Raw genomic sequence first — 23,583 nt, forward strand, 5'->3', positions numbered from 1 at the left:
GTCCCTTGTGATCCACAAGTGCTTGCAGCACCATTGAAAAGTACCCCTTGCGGTTTATGTACTGGCTACCCTGGTGCTCCGGTGCCAAGATAGGGATATGGGTTCCATCTATCGCCCCACCACAGTTAGGGAATCCCATTGCAGCAAAGCCATCCACTATGACCTGCACATTTCCCAGAGTCACTACCTTTCGTAGCAGCACCTCAATGATTGCTTTGGCTACTTGCATCACAGCAGCCCCCACAGTAGATTTGCCCACTCCAAATTGATTCCTGACTGACCGGTAGCTGTCTGGCGTTGCAAGCTTCCACAGGGCTATCGCCACTCGCTTCTCAACTGTGAGGGCTGCTCTCATCCTGCTATTCTGGCGCTTCAGGGTAGGGGAAAGCAAGTCACAAAGTTCCATGAAAGTGCCCTTACGCATGCGAAAGTTCCGCAGCCACTGGGAATCATCCCACACCTGCAACACTATGCGGTCCCACCAGTCTGTGCTTGTTTCCCTTGCCCAGAATCGGCGTTCCATGGATAGAACCTGCCCCATTAACAACATGATCTCCAAAGCACCGGGGCCCGCGGTTTGAGAGAATTCTGTGTCCGTGTCCATGTCCATGTCCATGTCCTCATCACGCTGGTCACTGCGCTCCCGCTGCCGCCGCCTCCTCGCCTCGTTTTTCTGGTCCTGGCTCAGCATAAACTCCACGAGAACGCGCGAGGTGTTTACAATGTTCATGACTGCTGTCTGGAGCTGAGCGGGCTCCATGCTTGCCGTGGTATGGAGTCTGCAGTGTTCACCCAGGAAAAAAGGCACGAAACGGTTGTCTGCCGTCCGTTGCTTTCATGCAGGGAGGGAGGGAGGGAGGGAGGGGTGAGGCTGTACCCAGAACCACCTGCGACAATGTTTTTTGTCCCATCAGGCACTGGGATCTCAACCCAGAATTCCAATGGGCAGGGGAGACTGCGGGAACTATGGGATAGCTATGGGATAGCTACCCACAGTGCAACGCTCCAGAAATCAACGCTAGCCCCGGTACATGGACGCACACCGCCGAATTAATGTGCTTAGTGTGGCCGCATACAATCGAATTTATACAATCTGTTTCCCAAATTCGAATTTTCTAAATTCGGATTAATCCCGTAGTGTAGACATACCCTATGTGTGCAAAGGCAGACCACCATGCCTGTCTTGGGGCCCATTGAAAACAAAAGGGCTATATACAGGTGCAGGTTCCACCCACATCTATGTCACTACGGGATCAGGACTTAGCTGCGCATGTTGAACATACTTCCTGAGCCTGTTTAAAGTGCAGTTGTACTATGAAAAATGGCACCTTGTTACTCAAGTGGCTTGTATTCAGAGGCACATCTGCTCTAGTGACAAACAAGTTTTAACTGCTTTTTATTTCTAAAAGCCTACACAACTGCGAAGGAGCTGGATTCTGTTAATGTTTTCACTGAACATAACATAAGAATGGCCGTACTGGGTCAGACCAAAGGTCCATCCAGCCCAGTATCCTGTCTACCAACAGTGACCAATGCCAGGTGCCCCAGAGGGAGTGGACCTAACAGGCAATGATCAAGTGATCTCTCTCCTGCCATCCATCTCCATCCTCTGACAAACAGAGGCTAGGGACACCATTCCTTACCCATCCTGGCTAATAGCCATTAATGTACTTAACCTCCATGAATTTATCCAGCTCTCTTTACAACCCTGTTATAGTCCTAGCCTTCACAACCTCCTCAGGCAAGGAGTTCCACAAGTTGACTGCAGTTAACTTAAGTTATCTACACTCCTATTAAGTCCTCTAGAGTCAGACTAACTTGAGTGAGAGCAGTCACGCTGCAAAATAATGCTGCAGAGTTATATTAGCAGCTGATCAGCTGCGCTAATTTGAGTTGCCTATGCCCCCTGACAGTGAGTTGAAAGCATTACCCCACTTAAGGGTTTTTGTGTGTGGACAGGACTCCAGTTATAACTAGTGTTTTGCCCCTAACTCATGTTAACTCAGATGTAAAGACAAGCCCTAAGTGTCGACCACAGAATTGTGTACTGTGTTCCAATCATTTACACCTGTGTAAACTTGCTGAAAGCAATTTGGATGAACTGGTATAACTGAGGGGGGATAATTTAGCCTGCAGAATGTTTATTGCTGATGATGATGGTCCAGAAAGAAACAGCTCAGCTTGACCGTTTGAACCCAGTTTGATTTCTGCAAGGGGATTAAAAAAAAAAAGTCTCTCGTAAAATAAGAAAATGTGATGTGCATTCACTGACAATAACATGAAATTCCAGAATACCACTTTTCATCATCTTTCGGTGTAGAATGGTATTTTAAAAGATGCTGTCAGGATAAGAATATATTTAAAATTTTCTATAACACCCTAGATTTTTAAAGCGGAAAGAATTTTACAATCTAATAGCCTCGCCTCACTTCTTTATTGTTTTACTTTTTGCACGACATTCATTCTGGAGAAAACAGACTAGTCACTTCATTTTTATTATCAATCTGCCTGCCTCACTTTCTGCACTTGCACAAAGTCGTTTGTGTTGCAAATGCTGCAGGGGAAGCTTAAACCCATACTAAACATAATCCATATTTTCATTGACCTTGAAAAAGAAATTATGAAAACACTTCTGTTTAAATATCTAAAACCATTTGCTGGCTTTTGGGAGTTTTTGTTTGGTTGGTTGGTTGATTTTACTCCAAATCTAAATGTTGGGCTTAATTTTAACAGAGTAAAAAAGCAAATAATAAAATAATACTTGACTATTCTTCCAGTATTCCCTACCATACTCAAACCGTAGACACATATGTGAGGTATCCACTAGAGTAGTTCCATTGACATCCAGGGCATGTACTGTCAAGCACAACTGAATTTAGCCCTTTGACTCAAATGCATGAGTAATGTCAGCAGATGTTTTCATCTTTTTTTTTAAAACTTTTTTAAACACACACCTCTGTATCTAGATCAATATACAGAGCGAATTATATATAAATATAATAAATTACATAAAAACTCCTCCTCCCTTGAATAAACTGTCATTTATTCTCCCTTCGTTTTTACCAATGCCCCTTACTTCCGCACCAGGAGGTGGCTACTTTTGTTACCAGCCCAGAGACTGAGTCCTCCTTGTTCAAACCAGACACTAGGCCCTCTGTGTGATTTCTTTTTCCCCTCCAGAATTGTCGGATGGAAACGAAAATTGCAATACCAGGTGGCCTCCAACCGCTCACTTTCTAAAAATATCGCTGTAATAACACGGAGGTGCTAAATGCTGCCAAGTGGCAAAAGAAGCTCTCTGAACTGCGACTCGTTTCATACGCTCTTAGGTTAGGGCAGCCATCTCATTTTTAAAATCTAGAGTGTCCTTTCCCGCAGTTAGAAAGTTTAGATTTTCATCTCTCCCAAATAACCTCTCCTGAGGGTATTGTGCCGTATGATGGCAGTCAAATGGCCTGCTTCATGTGAGGTAATCTGGCATTTAAGGATTAGGATTGTGATGAAGGTTTCTTTTTAAATTCTACATTCTTTCTGAGGGCCCTTGTGGTTTAATGGACCAAGATGGGGCTGAGATTCAGGACCGCTGGGTTCTGGCCCTCACAGTCCAGGCTTTATGATCTTGAGCAAGTCACATAGCCAACATTTTCAAATGTGGGTGCCTCAAATTAGATATTAAATCCACATTTAAGCACTTAAATACGGGTGATCTTATGTGAGCACCAAGTTCCCATTGGCATAAGTCCACTTTTATGTGAAGGGAACATTGTCAAAAGCGCAAGAGGGTATGTCTACACAGCCGACGGGAACAAGCTTCCCAGTCCAGATTGACAGACCCGGGCCTAGCAAGGCTAGCGCTAGTCTCTAAAAATAGCTGTATAGCCCCTGCTTTGAAGTTATAGCTGGAGCTGGAGCTTGGGCTTTGAAGCCCAACTCCTCCCTAGACGGCATCGACCCTGGCTGGGCGGCTTACTCCAATATGCTGTGTAGACCTGCCCAAGATGACTCAGGAGGCTAAATAAACCCCAGTGATTTTTAGGCTCAGATCATTTCAGTGCTTTTGAAAAATCTAACCTAAGTACTTAAGTACAGATTTTTTTTCAGACCAGCCCACTTTAAAAGTAATTCAAATCGACAGTGTTTGACATTTATTAAGGGAACAATCTGAAACGTGTCCCCTAACAGTTCAAAATTCACTGCTCCAGATCAGTCATTTCCATTTTCTTTTTGACCACTAGATGGCTTCCCAGTATAACAGATAAAGAAAGATGAACTCCATATGAAAATTCGTTTGTGGACTTAATTTGGTAAAGCCTTTACTTTTACCTTTTTCATCACTGGTTTACACAAAATATGCAATCATAACAATGTCATTTTAAAAAGCAGCTTTTTCCAAGGTTGTTGAATCAAAGACACCATTGATAAAAATAGCAGGGCGGAGAACGGCATCCTTTGTTTTTAGCTCCACATGAATGAGATGGCAAGTATCAGAGGAGTAGCCGTGTTAGTCTGTATCCACAAAAACAACGAGGAGTCCGGTGGCACCTTAAACATTAACAGATTTATCTGGGCATAAAAAAACCCACTAAGAGTTTTTTTACCCACGAAAGCTTATGCCCAAATAAATCTGTTAGTCTTTAAGGTGCCGCCGGACTCCTCGTTGTTTATGAATGAGATGAGCATTCCTAACTGTAACCACAATTATTAGCTGTGTATACTTAGCGAATGTGCAAACAGACCCCCCTCAAGAGCGCTTACACCATGGAACTGAATATAAAACAACCAAACACTTGCTTGACCAATGCAAAACAACCAAGTCAAGAGACCTGATTACAACACATTTGCCCCTTCACCCAGTTACAACATGGCTTTATCGTATTGATGTGACCTAAATGTGTTGTAACCTTGCCCTGTATCTGGGCTAAAGCCTGGGACAAGTGAAGGGAAAATGAACGGGCAGAGTTTCAAAGGAGCTCCACTCCCCTTTAGGCAAATGAAGTGACCAAAAGTGACTCCCTTTGAGGGAAGCAGTCTCCCTGGCTCTGTTTTAGCCCACAAAAGCTTATACCCAAATAAATTTGTTAGTCTCTTAGGTGCCACAAGTACTCCTCGTTCTTTTTGCTGATACAGACTAACACAGCTGCTACTCTGAAACCAGTTCTCATTGACTCCTGTGTCGTGAACTTGGTCCACTAGGAACTGGATTAAATCTTCCAAATTAATTCCATACAGCAACCATCAAATGGTAACAGATTTCAGTCCTTAACCAGCCTGTGCTGCCTGGATCCAGACCAGGAACCAAGGGGTGAAAGCGTCTATCCCATTACCAGCTTCCTAGCCTTGCCAGGGGATCCTCTGCCTTTCTACCCCACATTAAGCTGAAACTCTTAGGAACAGATGAGTCCCTTGAATTGACCCTTAACCCCAATTTCTCTTGCTTTTGTTGGGCTCAAGTAAGATCACTGCAGTTATCTGAAATTTATTAACGTGGAGGAGGAGGTTAGCTGGCTCTCTGTTACAATGCTCTTCAATTACAACCACAAGCCCAACGTGGCATGCAGCAAGTCTTGGCTTGCAGGCTTGCAACCCCGAGAGTGTCTGTTTCAGTGTGTGTGTGAGTTTATGTGCAGTGGCTCAGAGATAGCTCTGGGGGGAGGGGAGAGCAAAGCCAGCCACTCAGAAACAGTAGTAAAATCTCCCCAACACTTTAACTGTCAATCAGGCTCAATGGGGTATAAAACCTCCCCGGCGCTGCAGCTGTGATAGGCAGAGAGAGCAATGGGGAGAAATGAATAAGAACCAGAGCTGAAACCGTGCGCAGCCTAACCCTGTCTGTGATCACAGATACTCCAAGTGAAAGAAACAGGAGAAGGGGGGGGGAGAGAATTAATCAGCTCTGCCTTTTGCACCAGGCTCAGAAGAGAAGTGCCTGTAGATACTTATATATATATATATATTTAAGAAACCGACAACCACCTTACACTGAATAGACCCTTTCTTAAAAAGAAAGTCCTGGCAAGCCTTAAGCAATTTCCTGAGTCTAAGAATAGAAATGGGCTGTCTGGAAGGCACTGCAGGCTGAAATTTGGAGACCTAGGTTGCTTCGTTTTTTTTATTATTTTTTTTTTAAATAAAACCCTGCCATTTGGAAACTGGATTTTAATTTTGCACTTTTAAACTGTAGGGGTTGGTGGGGTTTATTTTTTCTTCCACCCCCCCCATCTCCCCCCCTCTCTCTTTTTAACTTAAACAAACTCTCTGTCCTCCTCCAGTAGAAAAACATTTTACCTGCATGTGACAATCCCAAAGGGAGCTGAGCAGCGAGAGAGGGGAAGCAACTATCTTCTGCACCATTTTACTCCTACCCCCCACGGTGTTTTTTTCTGGTGGGAGGGGGGGAGAAGGATCTTTCCCGGCCAAGGTTTTCTCTCCCCAGGTTTTGGAAGGGGCTTGAAGACTGTTCCCCCTATTGGTGGGGGAAGGAAGAGGGCGTGTTGCCCTTCACACGCTCTTGCTTTGGTTTTGTGAAGGGCTGAAACAGTTTGGGGGGTTTGGGGTCTTCCTGCCCCGCCTGGATCAAGAGGATGGTTTGGAAATGGCTGGGCGCTTTGCTGCTTTTCCCCGTGCAGATGGTCTATTTGGTGCTCAAAGCTGCCGTGTGCATTCTGCTGCCGGCCAGGCTCCGGGACTTGTCCGGGGAGAACGTGCTGATCACCGGCGGGGGCAGAGGCATCGGTCGCCACCTGGCCAGGGAGTTTGCTAAGCGAGGAGCCAGAAAGGTGAGGACTGAGCTGGGGGGGAGATGAGTGGGGGGGGGGACAGCCCCCCGCCCTCGGCCGCCACCTGCTGCTGCTACCAGGTCTCCCTGCGGGGTGACTGGGAGAAACAGACCCCCAAACCCACCCACCCTGCCCCGGGTTGGCGTGGGGCTGATCAGCAGGGAGAAGGGGGGAAGAGGGCGGCTGCTTTGCAACCCCCCCGTCATCCCAGCCCTGCTACCTTGGCGTCTGTGTCCTCAGAGCCTGGCCCCCCTCGTGCATCTGCCCCTGCTGCAGAGGGGTCTGTCTGGACCCGGGTCCGGGTTTTGCGCCGGGGAGGAACTGGAGTTGCGTTTTCTGTTTACACGGTTGTGTCTCCGCTGGGGCGCGGAGCGCACTCGGAAGGGTTGGGCGTGGGGCTCGGTTCAGGGCTGGGCACGGGGGCACCCGGCGCTGCCTGAGAGGCAGGGAATTAATGCGGCTGATCCTCTCCTCTTACAGCCGTTTAGACAGGATCCTGGTCCGATTCCTAAGCGCCTGGAAAGGGGGCTGAGCTCGGCTTTTGGGGAGAGGGGGAGGGGCAGCCCTAAGCGGCCAGGTTCAGTTCACCCTGGTGGCTTTCCACTGAAAGTCAGTCTTTAAACACCCCCCCCCCCCTGTGCTGTTTGCTCCCCAGAATCATTGGATGTGGGGGGAGGAAGAGGGTAAGAATCTAAGTTGCCATGTAGGGGCTCTGGAACAGTTTGTGTAGTGGGGGTGCTGAGAGCCACTGAACCAAACTGTAAACCCTGTATATGATGGAATCCACTTCAAGCCAGGGGGTGCGGCAGCACCCCAGTTCCAGCACCTATGCTGGGATGTGAGGCTGAATGCGTTTCTCCCCTTGAAAAGAGCTGGGGACGAGTCACTGAGTTACCCAGAGCAATCGCATAGGAACTTCAGTTTTTCACTGGCCCTGGTGAGTCCAAAGGTGGGACTCCGGAAAGCAATCACCACAACATGGCTTAGATAGATTTACACTTTAGCTGCTATGAAGGGGCTGGCGGGAATCCCCCACAGTCAGCTCCTAGGAGACAATCACATAGTGCATGGAGATGGAGTAAATATCTATTCAAAGTAAATCCTGTATGCAACTTGCAGGGTGTATGTGTGCGTTTGCCAAGATTCACCTGTCTACAGATTAGACTTGTGTGTGGCATTGAGATTTACCTGCATCTAGCTGTGAGGGGTGTGTGGCTTGAGGTATGCCTTGTGTACAGCTTTGGGTTTTGTATGTGTTTGAGTTTAAACCCTGCATTGAGATTTACAATTCCTTGGAGGCTGAACATACAAGTCATTGAACTTTGGACCTAGACAATCTGCTGACAGTGTACTTTCATCATCTATTAAAATACCATGATTCCTGACTTATTTATTTGGTCAGACTGGTGGCTAAGCCTGGCTGCGCTATGAAAGTATCACCATTTCTGTAACTAGTTTTATTAGCTATTTAGCTGCAACCCTGTTGGAGACAGAACAATGGTAATAAGCCCCAGTACATTAATTGACATGGGTAGAGGGAAAGGGAGCTGTTTTCACTGAGGGTGTAGAGCTGAAAACAAAACAATTGTCATTTGTTTCACAATACAGTTCATTTGTATATTAAGTCATATAGAGAATCATAAAATGTCTCAGAGAGGGGTAAACCTGACTAGAAGGTGATAAAGTATTTGAGAGTTTAGTACTTTCTATGAAAATATGCCCATGTTATCATTTATGTGGTGGTACATGGCCAGAGAGAATATGTTCTGGCTTTGCTCTCCATGTCTTCTTTTCTGGCTATCATCTGGCTCAGGAACTGTCTTCACTGAGAACCTTGGGCAAATGTCACCATTTCATAGAATATCAGGGTTGGCAGGGACCTCAGGAGGTCATCTAGTCCAACCCCCTGCTCAAAGCAGGGCCAATCCCCAGACAGATTTTTGCCCCAGGTCCCTAAATGGCCCCCTTAAGGATTGAACTCACAACCCTGGGTTTAGCAGGCCAATGCTCAAACCACTGAGCTATCTCTCCCCTGCTCCATTATCCCATTAACTCTGATGGAGTTTCACTGAGCACAGTTTGGCCCCTTTGTGTAACAGATGGTGGTCTGTATATAAAGCAGGAATTCTCAGAGTGGAACTTGACTCATAAACCCAACTGTATTCCTCCCTCAGTATTTGTTTAGGGAACGTTTTCATAACTTCCACTGTCTGGCCCTGAGATTTAACTGGTCTCCCTTTTACTTCAAAAGCTGACTTCCTCCATGTGATGCAGTGTCTTCGTAAAGGATGCAACCCATCTCTTAATTTATCAGTCTCCTTGATTTTGCGTTTTGGTTGTAAACAACTGGAAAGAATTGCAAAAAAGTTTTTAAACAAAATAATTAAAATTGCATATTCTAGTATGTTGCCAAGAGACACACAGGAGTTAAATATTCTATTGTCCTGCGGTTCCTCTCACATTAGAGTTAATTACTTCAGATAATTGTGCGTACTCTGGGATTATCTGTTATAGTTGATTTTCCACTGTTGATCCTGCTTGTCTGATAGCAAGTTTTACAAACTCAGGCTGTCATCCCTGGTATGAAATTCTGAGGTCACAAACATTGCTGGGTGATGGGGAGAGGAAACTGACATTAAAAATCAGGTTCTAATTGTGGATGCACAGTACGCCTTGAAAGATCGATCACTGCGCCTGCGCACGCAGGCATAGTGGTGGAGTTTTGGAGGTAGGCGGCGATATACAACCATGTATTTGAGATTAGAATCTTCCTACAGAGGGGTTAGTTGTTATTGCTAGTGTATGAAGTCATACCTGATAATTAAATAGGGGATGGCTTTCACCTGAGATCCTATCCCTCTTATCATGGCCTGGTTTTTTTGTTTTTATTTTTAAAGCATATGCAAGATATAGCTAAACAGATTCTATGCGAGACAGCAAGAGAATATCGCAAGTGCTGTATCTCACTGAGAATCAGTTTTAAAATATTTCAGATTCTGAAGATTCTTTAACTCTAAAATATGATGTATTTTCAGTTAAGATTGCAAAGATGTCAGCAAATAAGGAGGATGTGTGTGTGCCTGGGTCTCAGTGAATGTTGTGCTTGCAAAAAGAGCTGGATTGACAGCCCCGGAGACTGAAGTCCTCTATTGACAGGACAGAAGCATCATGGTCAGTGGCAGTGTGCAAGTTCCTTTCCCCACACTGTCCTGCCAATGTACGTCAAATCTGATCTGGATGTACCACCTCAAGGAGAGAAAATTTCCTCTTCTAGGGGTACTTTGTTTTCTATCTTCATTCATTCATTGGCCTTTTTGTTGAAATTGCCAACAGTGGGACAAGTTAAGGGCCAGTTGCAGCGTTGGTTTTAGTTACGTGAATACTTGTTAACTAGGGTTTTGAACTGAGACCACCAGCAACCATCAGACAGTAAGAGATTACTAGACCCAGGATGAATTTGTGCCAGCGATATATCATAGAGATGAAACGCTCTATATCCCATTACTTGTATCCTGAGTCCTTTCGACTTCTCTGGAGAAAAGGTTTTCAAGACCTACATTTCAATAAATAGCTGGACAGGTGTAAAGGGATTTAGGATTGAAAGATGTTTAGGAGCACTTCTGGCAGAAGTGTACAAAGCTAGTGTATATAAAGAGAGTTATTTACAGAAGAAACTGGATGTGTTCATGTCTTATCTCAGGTGAACAGCAACCCATTGCATTTGAACATACTCTTGTGAATTTCCTCCGGAAGGATTCAAATGCTCTGATTCAAAATAAACACTATTCCCCCAGTGATGTGTACAGTTTCAAAACTGCTGATTGCGAATGTCAGTTCAATCATATTTGGGGTTTATATTACTACCGTTCAAGTCCTGAAAAAGGAGAGGAGGACTGTTTTTTTCTTTACTTTTGGCTGATTATTGGTTGATTGAGTGATTAGAAAATCCCAAAGGCTTGTTTTGATGTTGCCTGTAACTGTTACAACTTTTTACTCCAGGTTTATGTTAATTTGAGCATTAGCTCACAATGGGGCTTGCGGTCTTGTGCCATAATCTCACACATAGGTTGTGTAGTCGGACGCACAGCTTGTCATCATGGGCCTTTAGCCAAGAGGAACAGCATAGATCTGCATTATTTAAAAACAAAAAAAACCTTTATAATTGATTTCAGTGTTGGGTGTATGATGTTGTGGCCGTACTATGAAAATACAGTTGCGATTGACCCACGCTCCTTTTCCTAACTCTGTTTTGTAAGAGACGTTTTATTGACTTAACATTGTAAATTCTGGACCCTAGTCATCGAGAGTCCTGGCCAAGAAAGCAGATGGTGTGAAATCAGTCAATGTATAAGGGCCTGAATGACTTGAGCCCTGGTCTACACTGGGGGGTGGGGGGAGGGTGTCGACCTAAGATACGCAACTTCAGCTACGCAAATAGCGTAGCTGAAGTCGGCGTATCTTAGGTCGATTTACCTGGCCGTGAGGACAGCGGCGAGTCGACCGCTGCCACTCCCCCGTCGACTCCGCTTCCGCCTCTCGCGAGCTGGCGTTCCGGAGTCGACAGGGAGCGAGTTCAGGGATCGATTTAGCTGCATCTAGACGAGACGCGATAAATCGACCCCTGATAGATGGATCTCTACCCGCCGATCCGGCGGGTGGTGAAGACCTGCCCTGAGTATGATTCATTCATTGATGGTTACATTCAGAGGGTACTGCTTGGATCCTCTAGTCTAACTTGCCGCATCCTGCAGGGTTTTTTATTATACTAGTGTGGTCAAAAATCTGTCAAACCCTTTTTTTTTTTTAAAATAATCCCCAATGATGGAGTCTTGGTTACCACATCAAGCCATCTGTTCCATTGTCGAATGATCCTTTTCAGGCAGTTTCCTTGATGTCTCACCTCTCCGCTTCTCATTTTTGTTTTCTTTGTTGATAGTTTGTTTATTTAGACTGAGTCAGGACTAAACAAAAGAGTTGTTCTGATTGGACACATCCTGTAATGTTTGTCATTGCCAGAATGTAATAAAGCCAACAAAAAAGCCTGTATAATTACTGCATAGAGAGAACCCCTTTGCTCCAACCTGTCTATTGAATTTTGGGTTCCAAACATATCAATCTGAATTTTGCAGTGCATTTTGGGCTATCCGTTACTGGAAGCTGGACAAAATTGATTTTCATTGGGTACTGCATTGACGTGCATGAAATTTGGGCTCAGAAATTATCCATGGGAATTCCCCCAAAGCATTCATAGAGGTGACCTTAATTATCGCAATGTTCTCTTGTTGCCTTTTTTTGGTCGTCCCATCTGTTTTTTCTGAGTGAATCCGTTTTTAGTAGTATTCGTAGTTTCTTTGGAAACCTTTGTAAGTTTGTTCTTATCTGTACTAGGTGTGCCCAGTTGGCAACAGTAGCTGATGTAGAATGGACCGGTGGTGGCTTTTAAGCTGTCAATGTTGTTCTTGGCGCTAGAGACATCCCCAAACTATCAGATAGTAACTCAGGGTGGCGTCGAGCTTGTGTTAATGCAAGCCTGATGCCACAAGGTGCTGCACACCTCCCCAAAGATGTTGAACTCCCTCGACCCCATTAACTTAAGAATGGCCATACTGGGTCAGACCAAAGGTCCATCTAGCCCAGTATCCTGTCTTCCGACACTGGCCAATGCCAGGTGCCCCCGAGGGAATAAACAGAACAGGTAATCATCAAATGATCCATCCCCTGTTGCCCATTCCCAGCTTCTGGCAAACAGAGGCTAGGGACACCATCCCTGCCAACCTGGCTAATAGCCATTGATGGACCTATCCTCCATAAACTTAACTAGTTCTTTTTTGAACCTTCAAAGAGTGTTATGAGCACTCTCCACTTTTATAAGATAAGGCCTCATGTGTGCATTGGAATGTCTCTTCCTTGGCCTGTTACACCTTCTGGATGGCCACTTCCCTGCACTAGCAGAGACAAGATGATTAAAGGGAATTACTTGCTTGTGGTATGAAAATAAGGCAGGCAGACTGGACAGAAAGGAGCCAGTGCTAGATGGCAAGAATCTCCTATTGCCAATAAAAACGACAGAGAGAATTCCCCTGTCAGGCTGAATATGTGTTGTTTTATGGCCATGACCTCACTCTGTCAGCACTTGAATCTAGACAGTTATGTCACTAAGTCTGCAAAATACTATTAACCAGGATGACGACATGGTGGGCAGCTGTAAAATGCCACCCTGATAATAACACAGTAATTATTTTGGGATGGTGAACAAAATTCCCTGCAAGTATTACTTGAGAAGTTTTGCTTTGAAAACTGAACATGGCTTTTGGGTTGGCTCATATTTCCTCCACCTAAAGGCTTGTTGGGGGTTTTTCCTCCCTCCAGCCTAAAACCAAAGAACAAAATCCCATGTGGCTTTATTCAAGCAAAATTTCCAGGGTCAAATCCTAAAGTCCTTCCTAATGTAGACAAACTCCCATTGGGTCAAATCCTGTTTGGTGATGAGTACACGCAACTCCCATCTAAATCAATGCTCCAAATCTTGAGCTCCTTAATCTCTTTCAGCTAAGATCTTACTCAGTCCTTATTCAAACAAGGTTCCACGGAAGTCAGTGAGAATAAGGACGGAGGAAGGACTCGGGTATCGCCCCAAGTTGCAGACGTTGAGTACTTCTCGTGATCCTTCCACAGTAATTGTGGATTGAATTTATGGGCCCGTGAATGTTTGACTTTGGCCTTTGTTAATCATGTTTAGATGTTGTTTTCCCTTTTGTTTAAGTGTGTAGATAGTTGCATACATTTTTTAGGTGGTTTTGCCCAGTTCTATATATTAAAAGATCAGCTGCATTATGGCAACAGATGGACTTACAAATGATACTGAGGCCTTGAAGTGCTGACATTCTACGGAGTCTGAAAATCAAAGAAAGACTTATCCACTGCTCTGATGTGCCCTTTTTAGAGAGAGACTCAATAATCCATTTCGGAAAGCACTGCTGAAGACTCTGAATGCCCTACTATTTTGTGTTTGAAAACTCTCTTCTGCGGAAAGCACCTGCCATCGGATACTTAACTTATAGGAATTTAAATCTGCCACATAAGTCCAAACAAGACACACCTCTAGGGCAGAAACATTCTTCAGAGGAAGACATTTCTAGTACCCACAAGATGACAAAGGAGTGAAATTTGTGATATGGTAGATTTTGACTTTCATCCCGAATGGGTCTGATCCTGTATTGGCAGGGCTGACCTAGCATACCCAAAGTAAACTCATTTTATTGCCTTTTGTTTCAAATTAGATTTTAAGATCTTCAGGGCAGGGTTCATGCCTACCTATGTGTTTGTAAAGCCAGTGCAATTTGATCCCGGTCATCATTGGGGCCATTGAATACAATCACAATACAAATAACAAACCAGACTCTGACATGTAGTTTGATTATAAATGTACATGGCTTATAGTCTACGCTGACTTCAAAACAATGAAAGTGCCAGACTTAACCTCCTCAAGAGCAGGTGAATTCCAGTATAAGGATAAGAGAGAGTTTTCTATCCAAGGACCTTCAGAACAGAGGAGTTGATCTTACTTGCACCATAATTCACCATTGTATTTGTTTGTTTTAGGTCATGTGATCTGACACAATGAAATCATAAATCCTTTAAGAACACGGTTTACAAAAGAAACTGATACACTCCCAATCTACTTTTTCCAGGGTCAGCTGTGGTAGGCAAAAAGTATTGTGCAAATAAGCATTCCGTTGGCTTTATGTACAATGTTTTGAACTCTCAGTATAAAACTAACACGTTATAGTGTTTGGATTTTGGATCAAAACGTATGAATATGTATGTATGTATTGAAGCTCCTTGGTACTGTGTAGAGACACCAAAATGACATCTGGTCAGAGACCATCTACCCATAGGTCATCATCTGAGATTTCCATAAGTGGTTTAGTTACCTAACAATACCGAAGCCAGACATACTGAAACTACGATTTGACCTGTTGCAAAAAGGGAAGCAGATGTTCTTGTTTGAGGGGACTTTTTGCACAGAAGGAACTTATTTAACATGGTGTAGATATCTGGGTCCACTGAGGACATTTGTCTCTGTTGTGCAAATATCACTTTGTATCTCATGAAACTCCTGCTCTGTGAACGCTTAGAGCTTGCATACACTGTAATGGAGGCGTGATATACCCACCCTAGCTTTAATTTAGCTAGTACGAATACCAGTAGCAGTGAAGTCGTGGATTCAGCGGGGGCTGTACAAGCCCCACCAGAGACGTAGTTGGGTGGCTAGCCTGCGCTGACGGCAGTGCTGCCCATGGCTTCACTGCTATTAGCACTTGTGCTAGCTAAGGCCTTGGCTACACTTGCGAGTTACAGCGCTGTAAAGCCGCCCCCAGCACTGTAACTCACTGACCGGCTACACTGGCAAGGCACGTGCAGCGCTGTATCTCCCTGGGAACACCGCTGCAGGTACTCCACCTCCCCGAGAAGCATAAGAGATACAGCGGAGTGGCTACGACTCTCCCCTGTGAGTGTGTACCAGGAATCAACCTGCAGCGCTGTACTGATCACCTTGTCAAGTGGCCAATCCTCTCCATTGTTGTGACCGGCTGCAGGAATGCGGAAGTGCCGGTTTCAAAGCTCGTACCACAGAGAAAAAGCAAACAGTTTGCTGTTTGCTTTGAGTGAGTGAATGAATGAGCAGGGGGCCGGGAGTTCGGAGCTTGCAAAATAGAGTGCTGACACGCTCCAAAAAGCACTCTCTCTCCCCCCAGACTCCCTGTCACACTCCACCCCACCCCACCCCGTTTTGAAAAGCACGTTGCAGCCACATGAATGCTGGGATAGCTGCCCATAATGCACCGCTCCCAACACAGCTGCAAATGTTGCAAGTGTGGCCACGCCACTGCGCTGGCAGCTGTCAGTGTGGACAGACTGCAGCGCTTTCCCTACTCAGCTGTATGAAGACAGGTTTACCTCACAGCGCTGCAAGTGTAGCCAAGCCCTAAGTTAAAGCTAGCTCCAGTATGTCAGCACATGCTGCAGTCACACCTCCAGTTGCAGTGCAGACTTGCGTTTAGATACTACAGCACCGGAACTGGATGGTTTCAGGGTTTTTCTAATGGGTTGTGTGTGACGGAATGCACCCCTGTATTCACACCCTACACACTATTGTAATAATCTTTTGTACAAAATATGCCTTGCAAGGTGTCATTTAAAAACTAATAACTCACCGGTCAAAAATATCCTGATGAAAGGCGTGTAGCAACATCCTATGTAAAGTTATGAACATAAGCTGAAATCACAACTGAAAGTGTGTGTGGGGAGTGGGTAAACCTGTTTCTCAAAGACAAAGGACAAGCTGATGCCTCTTGCCAGGTGTCATCGAAGCTGATGGGAAATCACCTATCAAGTGGCCATTCTTTGGCAAGGAAGGGGGGCAGAAACAAACAGATCTGCATCTTACGGTACGTCCAGACTACCCGCCATATCGGCGGGTAGCGATCGATTTATCGGGGATTGATATATTGCGTCTCGTTAAGACGCAATATATCGATCCCTGAACGCACTCCCCGTCGCCTCCGGAACTCCACCGGAGCGAGCAGCGGTAGCGGAGTCGACGGGGGAGCCGCGGCCGTCGATCCCGTGCCGTGAGGACGGGAGGTAAGTCGGAATAAGATACGTCGACTTCAGCTACGGTATTCCCGTAGCTGAAGTTGCATATCTTACATCAACACACACACACACACACACACACACACACACACACACACACACACACACACACACACACACAGTGTAGACCAGGCCTTAGCAGACAACAGCAGGAACGTCTTTCATCATCAGACTTTTTGTCTCCATCCTCGCAGCGGGAATGAACTTTATATAGGTGTAACCCTCAGGAAAATGCAATTTCAAAGGGTGACTGAACTATAAAAAAGAGGGGCAAAAACACCGAGTGATCTCTCCCAATCCATCTCTCTCTTTTCCACCTAAGAAGACAAAAGAAACAGACTATGGAATTTGGGAACAGAGCCTGACCTGAAATTTGGTCAGCCCTGTGTCTGGGAAAATGTGGTAAGAATTTCACCTTGAACCAAGTCTAGTTTAAGTTTAGAAAGCGTTTTATCTTTATTTCTCTTGTAACCATTTCTGACTTTAATGCCTTATACTTGTACTCAAAATCTCCCTCTTTGTAGTTAAATAAACTTGTTTTATTCTTTAATAAAAATAATCCAATGTTGTCTTTAAACTGAATTGTGTGGGAAACTCCATTTATGGTAGCAAACTATTGTATATTGTTCCCCTTAGGGACATAATATATGTGGGCTGTCCTAGAGAGGGCTGGACAGTGCAGAACATATGTTTTTGGGGGGAAATCCAGGACTGGGAATGTGTTGGGGTCACCCTGTAAGTCGTAACCAAGGCTGCTGGAAGCCAGAGTGTGACTGGTGTTTGCGGCTAGGCTGCTGGGGTCAGAGTTGCTAGACCAGGGCTGTGGCTATACACAGACACTCGGGGTGTGACCTGCATGCTGTTCAGCTGTTTGTGAGGAGACCAGGTTAAGCGCTACAGCAGCAAAGACATTGTGAGGCCCCCCAGGTTGCACAGCAGGGGTGACACAACCCCTCACGGTGTGGATTATGCCCTGAAATGTCATAGGGGGTTAAAGCCTTTAAACTTGTGAGTAGCTGTTAAATCCAGTCTAGGTTAATAGTGACCAGAAATCAGTTATTCAGTGGCCTATGTGAGATGAGTTGGTAGGTCTCAGTCCAATTCTTAGTGGACGTTTGTCCACATCGTACAAAATACCCCATCAATTTGGAACTCTTGCTGAGAGCCTAACCTGTGAGAACGAGGTGTGATTGGGACATTGTGTCTGATTTCCCTTGTCTGGGTCGATCGTCACAGTTAATGCACGTTCTCTAGGTAGTAGCGGGGAAAACTTCATAGGCTGTACATATTCTATGGCTAAAGAGAGGACTTTGCTTCCCCCAGCTGTTATTCGGGCAGGTTTCAGCGGCAATAAATGAAGTCTCATTCATAGCAGGCGTGGCAGCCAAACTGGATTTGAAATGGTGATTGGGAACACTGAAGAACTGGCAATAATCTGTATTCCTATGGGTTAAAGGAGATGAGTAGCCAGCATTGGTTCTAGAGACGGATTTCTAGTTGTCCAGACACACACGTTGTTTTACATTTCTTTTGTACCATTCTAAAGTGATGAATAAACACAATTATCTTCGGCCAACACAGCATTTAATAAATAGACAATTACATCTATTTTTTCTCTATCTCTTTCCATCCCCCTTCTGTCCATTGTGCTTGCAATTTGCATACCTGTTCCCATGATGACTGTACAACCTATGCAGGAGCGGAGGAGAGGGCTGGTGAAAACTTTCTGCATTTTGAATTTTCTACAAGTATTTTCATAAAAAAAATACGGTTTTTGACAGCAACAAAAATGAAAAAATCATCAAAAATGTTCAGGATTTTTCCATGAGCGCTTGTCGGGGGTGCTCTGCACCTTACAAGAGATACTGAGCACACTGTAATATCGAATCCAGAATTTCCTCTTGTGTGTTGTGCATGGAGGTTTGAGTGATTATTTGCCCTCTATATCCCCTGTCAATGATTTCATCAAACGATTAACCTTCCTTGCTGGCTTTGTTGACCTACAGCTTCTCGGGGTACGTCTACACTTACCGGAGGGTCCGGCGGCAGGCAATCGATGTTCTGGGATCGATTTATCGCGTCTGGTTTAGACGCGATAAATCGATCCCGGATCGATCCCGGAAGTGCTCGCCATCGACGCCGGTACTCCAGCTCAGCGAGAGGAGTACGCGGCATCGACGGGGGAGCCTGCCTGCCGCGTCTGGACCCGCGGTAAGTTCAGACTAAGGTACTTCGAATTCAGCTACGTTATTAACGTAGCTGAATTTGCGTACCTTAGTCCGAAGTGGGGGCTTAGTGGGGACCAGGCCTCAGAGTGAATCTACCCCTTTATACAGACTCTGGAAAGGCGTCCTTTCTGTAAGGATTATGTAATCACAGCAATGTTATTTAACTGCTTCCTGCTGGCAGCTAACTTTCCTGTTGATTCATGGATTTAAATATGGGCCAGAACCCTTGATCCAAGTCCCAGGAATGGATGGCATTTATTCTTCTGACCTGGACTGAGGCCATGGCCAGCAGCTTGAATAAAATGCTGAAAGACACAATCTCTAGCTGGCAAGTACAGCCGGAAATGTCAAATAGCCGACCTTTGGGTATCTGTGAAGCAGCATTATGGTTGCTGCCTTTTTCAGTTTGTCCTTCCGGACAGACCTGGCATTTGCAACCCAACATGATGGTGTAAGGAGATAAATAGCAATGTTATGGTGGAGGAAATCGCATTGCAACAGGGTGGTGTCATGCAACTTTATCATATCACGGTGTCATCAAGTTGTCAAAGGTTATCCCACTGCAGCAGCGCGGTAGTGAGGGGAAATCATGTGTTTCAGAAATTTGCAGCTCAACACTGTAAAACTGGATGTTCCTGTACGATTTGAGAAGCTTGACCGTGCTATCTGAGACCTTCGATAGGAAAGATGAGGGGTCTCATCAGGGTCACAGCGAGGAAAAGAGGCTGCATAGCCACACTTTTTTCAAACAAGAGAGGAGCCGGGTTTGATTTCAGTGTTGGTTCTTTTCTTTTTTTTTAAACGGTTTCATCCATCCCTCTTTCACCTGTGTGGTGCCATCCTCTATAAAGACTTGAAACCTTGCATCAGTCTGTGTACATCGCACTCACACCTTGAGTCTGGTGCAGGCTAGGAAAAAGTTGACTCAGCTTGGCAGAACTGTTTCCCTCTGAAGCACTAAAATATATACATGGCTTTTACTGCACTATAAAAAGAGTTGAACATGTTGTTGAGCTAGTGCCTAATTAGTCTGGCACAGCAATTTGCTTTAGGAGAGAAATGCATTCAGGGCGTCAGGTCAAAGGATTGCAACTGAAAAGTCCAGAAGGGATAAAGAGTTTAATATCCTTTTTGGTTGTTGTTTTTGTTCTTTTTCTCTGTGGATGCTGGCGAACGGAAGATACAAGGACTGTTTTGTGCTGAACCCAAATGGCCTTTGTAGTGCTGCAGGGAAGGAAGGGGGGATGGGGTGACTTGGAAACACTAACGTAATTGTGGAAGGCAGGGTTGAGGAAAGAGCCTTTTGAAATTCTGAATAAAGCCAAGTGAAGTTTCTTGTGCTCGCCTTCATGGCCCTTGGCAATTCTGTTCCACCCTATCTCTTTGCTCTTGTCTCGAATCAGAGAATATCAGGGTTCGAAGGGACCTCAGGAGGTCATCTAGTCCAACCCCCTGCTCAAAGCAGGACCAATCCCCAACTAAATCATCCCAGCCAGGGCTTTGTCAAGCCCAGAGGTGAAAGTAAGCTGGTACAGTCCGGTACGGCGTACCAGCAAGAGCCAGTACGCCGTGCCAGACCGCACCGGCTTCGGGGGGATTTAAAGGGCCCGGAGCTCCGCGGCGGCTGGAGCCCCGGGCCCTTTAATTTGCCCCTGAGCCCCGGGGGCTCGCAGCCACCTCTGCAGCTGGGAGCCCCGGGTTGATTTAAAGGCACTGGGGCTCCCAGCCACAGCTGGTGCCCCAGGGCCTTTAAATCTTGAGAGGCCCCGCCTCTTCCGGATGAGGCCACGCCCCCCTCAGGACTCCGGCAGTACCGGTAAGTCCTGTAAGTTACTTTCACCCCGGTCAAGCCTGACCTTAAAAACCTCTAAGGAAGGAGATTCCACCACCTCCTTAGGTAACTCATTCCAGTGCTTCACCACCCTCCTAGTGAAATAGTTTTTCCTAATATCCAACCTAAACCTCCCCCACTGCAACTTGAGACCATTGCTCCTTGTTCTGTCATCTGCTACCACTGAGAACAGTCTAGATCCATCCTCTTTGGAACCCCCTTTCAGGTAGTTGAAAGCAGCTATCAAATCCCTTCTCATTCTTCTCTTCTGCAGGCTAAATAATCCCAGTTCTCTCAGCCTCTCCTCGTAAATCATGTGCTCCAGGCCCCTAATCATTTTTGTTGCCCTCCACTGGACTCTTTCCAATTTTTCCACATCCTTCTGGTAGTGTGGGGCCCAAAACTGGACACAGTACTCCAGATGAGGCCTCACCAATGTCGAATAGAGGGGAATGATCACGTCCCTCGATCTGCTGGCAATGCCCCTACTTAAACAAAGTATAATCATGTCACCCCCTGCTGGAATTGCAGTGATGCTGCCTCTGACCATCCACTCATCTGCTTCTTCCACAATCACTTTTGTATTTTCTTCTACATACCCCTCACACATGGAACTACCTCCCTGAATTAATCCATAAAGCCTCTGCCGTCTCCTTAAAATCCCTCCTTTGGACGTGCATCTGCTGTGATACCTTCACAAAAAATCAGCCAGCTCACCACGGCTAAGTCAGGTAACCAAACGACCTGTGAAATGATTGAGAACCAACAAGTTGTGCACATGGCTGGCCTGTGATATATCACAAACATATTACTGTTCCCTGCGTAGGTGCTGAAATGAGGGGTGCTCGGGGTGGGGGCTACAGCACCCCCTGGCTTGAAGCAGTTTCCATCATATACAGGGTTTATAGTTTGATTCAATGGCTCTCAGCAGGACCCCCACAATACAAATTGTTCCCGCACCCCTGGTTCCCCACCTTCTCCATCCCTTCTTCCCTCACATTGATTGCTGCATTCACTTGTTGTGATTTGTCCAAAACTAGCTTGTCAGTACATCAGGGCCAGGGAATGGGGTCAACATTTTAAATAACAGGAGCCTAAAGTTAGGCTCTTGAATTGATATTTAGGGACATAAATAAGTGGCCTGGATTTTCAAAATGGCCTCGCACCCCTCAGCTCCTCTTGATCTTTCTTCCTATATGTTTGTACAGCACCTAGCACAGCGGGACTCCAATCCTGAGCAGAGCATTTGGGGGACCCCGCGATACAACTAATAATAATGAACAGTAGTAACCATAGGCCTTAGTAAAGTCTGTGGATAGACTCCGAACACACTTCTTCAGAGGGTACCCAAAAAGAGAGCATAGTTAAAGACAGCACACCAGGATTCAAAGGCAATTTGACACGTTCGTGACCAGAAAATTTAGCCTTTTACAATATCCCTGTGAGGCAGGAAAGTATTGTTATAGGATGAAGAAACTGAGGCACAATGTCTGATGAAAGCCACAGAAGGACTCATTTCCATTGCAGTGATTAAAGGAAGAAGAACAAGAAATAGACAAGTGTTTATTACTAGTGCGCTCTCTCTCTCTCCGAATTTTGACACTCCAATGAAAAGTCTGCATCTTTTTAGGTCAACCCTTTGAAACTGGCTGTTGCTTCCCTTTAGAAGGTTGATCCTGTTTTAGTTTTCTACAATCTAGTGACTAGTATCGAGTTGTCTTTATTGTAAATCTTTCACTTGTATTTCTAGACTGAATTAAACGTACAAGTCTAGTCATTTTGGCTTTGGGTTTGGAGGAAGTGTTTAGGCTGAGGATGCCAAACTGATAGGGGGTAAGTCCTGAAAGCCAAAGAACAGCGACAGCTTCAGAGCTGACCCCCTGGGAGAACAAATGTGGATTTGTACTCACAGGGCTTTATACTTTAGTGCTTGGCTGGAATATAAAGCAGAAGTTATTGGAGGGATGTTCTTAGTCTGGCTCGACCTCTCCTCTTCAAAGCATCGTGTCAACACGTTGAAGATTCGGACAAGTCAGACCCAGGCAGTGCCAGATCCATCGGCTGATAACGCTGACACCAGCAGAGAAGAGTCAAATCCATGTGGTTTGACCTTTGTCCCAGCAGGATTAAATTGATTCTAATTAATAGTCTTGAGAAGAGATGGCTACCTTAGCAGAATTTGTAATGAATTTAAATTGCACCTTCTCATAGGTTAGCCGTGAATTACACCTAATTAACTAAGGGTCCTGCAGGCAGCCACCCTAACGTTGCTACCTTCTTAATTACAGTTTATTGACTGTATTGCAACCCTGTGCTAACCTGAGCGATTCATGCTTTTTAACTTTGCCTGAGCAAATGCCTAAGAACGGCACGTGTGGCGAGAAAAAGACATTTGAAAACCGAAATGCTCTCAGTTACACACACAACACGCTGCTAAGTCAGCTGAGTGGCGCCTCTATAGCGAAAAGCCGAATTCGGTTCACACGCTGTCACCTGTGGGCGTTGTACACTTAAGGAGGGGTTGTGTGTGGAGGGGGTGTTAATATTGCATTGTGCTTTGTGGAGGTATAAACTTACTGCTCAGAAATGGAACTGGACTGTGACAGCCCTGTCAACGGAAGGCCCCTTTTTAGCAAAGCAGGTACAGCGTAGGCAGGGCTTGTGGCAAGCTTAATGCCACACTGTTTCTGTTTCAACCTTGACCTGGATGAGACCACCTGTGTGGGGATGTGAAGGAGGTAGCTAAGGCTCTATGGCCCATTCAGTCCATGATATCTCCCTGGCCAACATGGGGGGCCAATTAGCATCATTGTGTCAGTAGCTAATTTTGTTATATGCACTTTTTCCCATTAGGTACTGGACTGAAACCATTAACTTATTTTACACAGTCCACTGAATACCAGCGTCAGATGGTAACAACTTTCAAATCCTAGCAAAAGTGCATTTCAGTACGTATTGGGGTATCCTACCTCAGCAGTAAAACACAGTACTGCCAATCCCTGCTGTTCAGAAAACATGCATCGGTCCTCAAAACATCACAAGATTTAAAATAAATTAATACAGTTGGGCTCTTTTTAGTAACCTTGTG

General features: G+C 45.4%; 1 protein-coding gene across 1 annotated transcript in view; it reads left to right on the top strand.

The window, feature by feature from the left end:
* Positions 1-6,581: 6,581 nt before the first annotated feature.
* DHRS3 (dehydrogenase/reductase 3) overlaps positions 6,582-23,583 on the top strand; it is a 43,119-nt gene continuing 26,117 nt past the window's right edge. Inside the window, exon 1 of the mRNA XM_065421398.1 lies at positions 6,582-6,776. Coding sequence (XP_065277470.1) covers positions 6,582-6,776 — 195 coding nt within the window. The remainder of the gene's footprint in view (positions 6,777-23,583) is intronic.

This window comes from Emys orbicularis, chromosome 22 (assembly GCF_028017835.1).
Source record: "Emys orbicularis isolate rEmyOrb1 chromosome 22, rEmyOrb1.hap1, whole genome shotgun sequence".
NCBI lineage: Eukaryota > Metazoa > Chordata > Testudines > Emydidae > Emys > Emys orbicularis.